At 50.4% G+C, this 4,271-nt stretch overlaps 1 protein-coding gene and 1 pseudogene across 1 annotated transcript, besides 4 other annotated features; both read right to left on the reverse strand.

Annotated features, from left to right (window-relative positions):
- Positions 1 to 1,346: a mobile genetic element.
- Positions 1 to 3,513: a sequence feature (heterozygous, non-Esmeraldo-like haplotype).
- Tc00.1047053509061.10 lies at positions 1,352 to 1,618 on the reverse strand (annotated as a pseudogene).
- On the reverse strand, positions 3,043 to 4,271 carry Tc00.1047053509061.20 (hypothetical protein, conserved; the record flags this gene model as incomplete). The annotated part of the gene is made up of 1 exon (XM_798202.1): positions 3,043 to 4,271. A coding segment is annotated over one exon (1,229 nt), but the record flags the coding sequence as incomplete, so codon positions are not given.
- Positions 3,514 to 3,647: a sequence feature (areas merged during assembly that could not be assigned to a particular haplotype. This can correspond to areas where the two haplotypes were merged or to regions with more than two copies in the genome that were merged during assembly.).
- Positions 3,648 to 4,271: a sequence feature (heterozygous, Esmeraldo-like haplotype).

Here is a 4,271-nt window from a genome sequence, read left to right on the forward strand (position 1 = left end):
TGAGGACGCTCGTCCACACAACGGGCGGATGGATAATTCCTTTTTAGTGTGGGGAGAAAGCCACCGTTTGCGACGACGATGGACCGCGTGACCACGCGGCAAGAACAGAGACGACCCTTACGAGGCTCATGTTCCTCTTGTACACATTTCCCATTATTTGCCGCCTGTGATGGCTGAGTCCGCTTCCTGCCTGGATGTAAAGGCATCCTTTTCTAAAGTCTCTTTACCGCGGGATACTCGGCATCTCTTTCGATGCCGCGTGGAGGACGGCATGCTGGTGGAGCCGACACGGCTCCCAATGGGATACAAGGCCGGCCCAGAAATCCTCCAGATTATTATTACTTCGGCAATTGCGAGGCTGACGACGGTGGTTCGCCGCCTCTGGGCTGCACCTCCATTGGTGCGTGTCAACGTATGGATCGATAATATACGCATTGCAGGGTCGAAAAGCAATGCGATATTGTGGGAGGCCCAGGTGCTTCGTAATGCAGACAGTTGCCACACCACGGTGGGGGAGGACCGCGAATCGGGCGCCACGCAGTAAACCCTTTCTGGGGTGCAGTTTGATCACTCACCGTGCGGTATCCCTGAGTGAAAGGTTTGTCCGGTCTGTATGCGCCGTGCCGGCGCTCAATTCCTTAACCATCGCGGAAATGGAGGTTAAGGCGTCACGCTTTTTGTACGCGGCCGCCATTTTGGGCACGCGTTTATGCGACCACCACTTTTTCATCAAGACATTGCGACGACGATTATCCGCACTTGACCGGGGGATCGTGCAGGAGACATCCCCGGCGTATCTGAGTGCCGTCAGCGGTTGGTTCGGGCGAGAGATTGAGACACATCATCCAGAATAATTGTAAGCGAATCATCAAGCTCACGAAAAAGGCATCGGCCGCCAACATCACAGACGCATCGCTCCATGGATGGGGAGCCGTTTTTATTCCAGACTTCGGCGACGTTAGAATTGCCGGAGGGAAATGGGAGAGGAAGCCTTTTCTTATCATGCAGGCCGAGGCACGCGCGGTACGCCTTGCCGTGTCGGTCATTTCCGACATCTTGCCACCCACCATGGACATTTGGGTAGACAACACTTCGCTGCAAGGAGCGGCGAATAAAGGCAGCTCAAAATCACACGCCTTGACGTGGGGGCTGCAACGCGCACGAAATGAATTGTCGCCTTTATTTGCTCGGGTCAAAGTTCACGGCAGCAGCAAATGGACAACCACCCTCCAACACAGCAGATGTAATCGTCCACAGCCCGCTTTGAAAGGCGCAGAGGCAGACAATCAGGTCGGCGTAGCTCACACCCACCATGTGGTACTCTTGTGGGACGGTAAAGTTATGGCAAACCCCCCAGATCGGTTCGCGGCACAAGGATGGGACCCGTCACTGGCTTCACGGAGAGACGCTCAGTGTGCGGCTTGGTTGTAGCGGGGAGGATTTGCCTTGAAAGGACATCCCGCCGTGCGTCCGTCAAGAAGTCGTTCGAGTGGCATGTTCTTCGACCGCCATAATGGTCAATGCGCATTTTCCCCACGGTGGTGCAGTGCCTCGACGGGTCGTATGGATCCTCCGCGGAAACCTTGATGCGGAGCAGCTCCCACTCGCTGTTCGCATCTTATGTGGCGACGATGTGCGCCTGCGTCGCGGCCTGTCCTTTGCGCGGCACCTCACGCACCACCTCAGACGGCCGCGGGCTGCTCCTCATCATCCCGTCAGGTCCACAGCGTTGCTGCGTGGCGGGGTCCGCGGCGAGGCACCCACTGGCGCAGGGGCGTCATCGCCGTATTGGCCGCCCAAGAACTATGAGAAGGAGTAACATTTCCTCTTTCTGTTCATTATAAAAATAGGAAGGCAGAGTGGAGTCAGTCAGAATCAATAATTTGGAACAGATCGTTTGCCACCATGAAACATGAAGGATTTGGGTGTGACCCAAATCCGCACGAAAGGATAAAGCAAAATAAATGCACCGTGAGAGCCTAAAGGTCATAAACATCACCGTCAAAAAAAGAGCGCTTCGCAGAGCAATGGCGCTGGCAAACGGCTTCTTGCGCCTCGTACACATTGCGAGCGCGCAGAGATCTGCGCCACAGAATGATGCCTTTGTGCTGGACACTCTTACAAGCCTCTTCCATAAGTGTGATCAAATCATCCTCGTGCAGCGGATCCTCCACCACAAAGACACTGTACACGCTTCGTGCCAACTCTGTATGCGTGGCTGGAAGATCTGCGCAGAGCCGTTCCTTTAAGAAAACAGTGAGAAACTCATCGCTGAGAGAATGCTCCTTCCTATTGCATGAAGATATGCCACCGGAATTGCATCCTGGCAATGGGACATCCCAAAAATGGTGGAGCAACTCTTCAAACGAGGCGTGCACTTTATTATCCCCAGTCGCATCCACAGAAGAAGCACAGCACCTGTCCCAGCTACGGAGTAGCGGCCAATGCCTCTCCACCAATTCACAGCACGTCAGGGCATGCACTCGTTCCGCATCATATAACACAGGCAAAAGAGACCGACCGCTTTCAGCCACATCCTCCGCCGTGACGGAAGCTACGCCGCAAATCAACAACACTACCCAGGTTCCAAAAGACCGGACATTTATTTCCTTCCTCATGAAATCTCAATGTTCCCCCCCATGAACAGACAAGTGGCTCCCAACCGCTTCACCCTAACCCCAAGACCTTTTTGGCTCTAGATATACAACGAAAAAAATGAGAAACAAGTGATCAATTCTTCTTTTTTATTATTATTTGAAGTTATCCAAATAAATTCTGACAGATTAGCAGTCTTTTTTGTAAGCCTTTGCCTTGGCCACCCTCTCTCATCACATTGGAGTTTTCCCTCTTGTTGTGTCGGCCCTACATTTTCTTCTGCACTGTAACACGCTCCCCCTACTCAAAACAAAACACCCATCTACAAGGAAAATGCGACGGCCAAGAATTTAATACAGAGGCCGCAGAATAAATTCCAAGGCATAACAATTGGACGTGAGTTTAAAGTCCTAAAGAACTAGTCGTAGTCATTTTTTCATAAACTTTTTAATTTTTAAGGTAATTGACATCTATAGCCTCCGGCAACTCTACTTGTCCCTCGCTCTCAGTGGCCAAAGTGGGCTGCAATGCGCCCTCTAATTCGTTAAAAATGTCTCTGTCCCAACCAATGACGACGGAGTACATGGGAATATTCACGGCACGCCAGTTGTCAAACACTGACTGTGTCACATTCAAAAGGGCCACTGCATTCCTGTGGTCTATATTTCCAGCACGATAATTTAAAAGTGGTTTTGCAGCTTCACCAATAAGACGATTTACCTTTTCCACGGTAGCCTGAACTTCTGCCAAAGAATTCCGCAGGGACTGTCGCTGCTCTTCACTCCTGCTTTCAATTTGTGAGGTAAGCTCTTCCTCCAACACATTCAACTTTGCACGTACACGTTTAAAATGCTCACACAATTCTTCTTTCCGTTCTTTTTCGCATGTGTCTATATCTCGTTCTGCGGAGCGAAAAAGATTGTTAACGGAATCAATCTCTTTCGTAAAGGTTTCCGCATTTTGAACCCAACGTTCGAGTCCTGGCGCCTCCATTCGAACTGCCTCAGCCACCAGTAGGCAATTACTATTGCTGTATCCATCATAAAAAAGGCAATGACTGCATAACAGCCTCTTCTCCTCTGGGCACCAAAATTCCACCTCCTTTCCCGAATGTTTCTGGCAATTGATTGCATCCAATGAGATGACGGAAGATGGTTTTGAGGGTGTATTTGAAGCATTCGGCTTTATTCCTACCGTTGTTGGTGTTGGTTGCAATTCCTTACCTAACTTCCCCCCTTTTTTCATTGGATAAGATGTCATGGCCGGAGGCTCCACTGCAGGTGTCATGGTGGGGTTATTTGGCTGACGGATTTTGTTTGGAGCATAGATGCTAACAACAAATCGCGGGATCATCTGATCTGGGTGGAATATGACGCAGGCATTACAAGAAGCAACCGAAATGCTGTCATAACCGTCACTGTAAAGTGTGTTAAAACACTCTTCCATGGAAAAGTGCTGCAATAGTCTAATTTCTTCTTCTTCAAGGTAACGGGATTTACCCACGGCTACGTCAAAGGCAACAAGACACCAGCCTTGGCGTGCCAGTTCTACAGGCGTTTTTTCACAAAATCTTGCTGCAGTTCCATCGTCGCGGTAAAGAACAATACCACGGGGGCAAAGTGTATCCCAATCGGCCATATTTTCCAGCGAACGACCTTCTTTGATACTGGCTAGTG

This window comes from Trypanosoma cruzi, genomic scaffold (genome assembly GCF_000209065.1).
Source record: "Trypanosoma cruzi strain CL Brener 1047053517131 genomic scaffold, whole genome shotgun sequence".
Taxonomy (NCBI): domain Eukaryota; phylum Euglenozoa; class Kinetoplastea; order Trypanosomatida; family Trypanosomatidae; genus Trypanosoma; species Trypanosoma cruzi.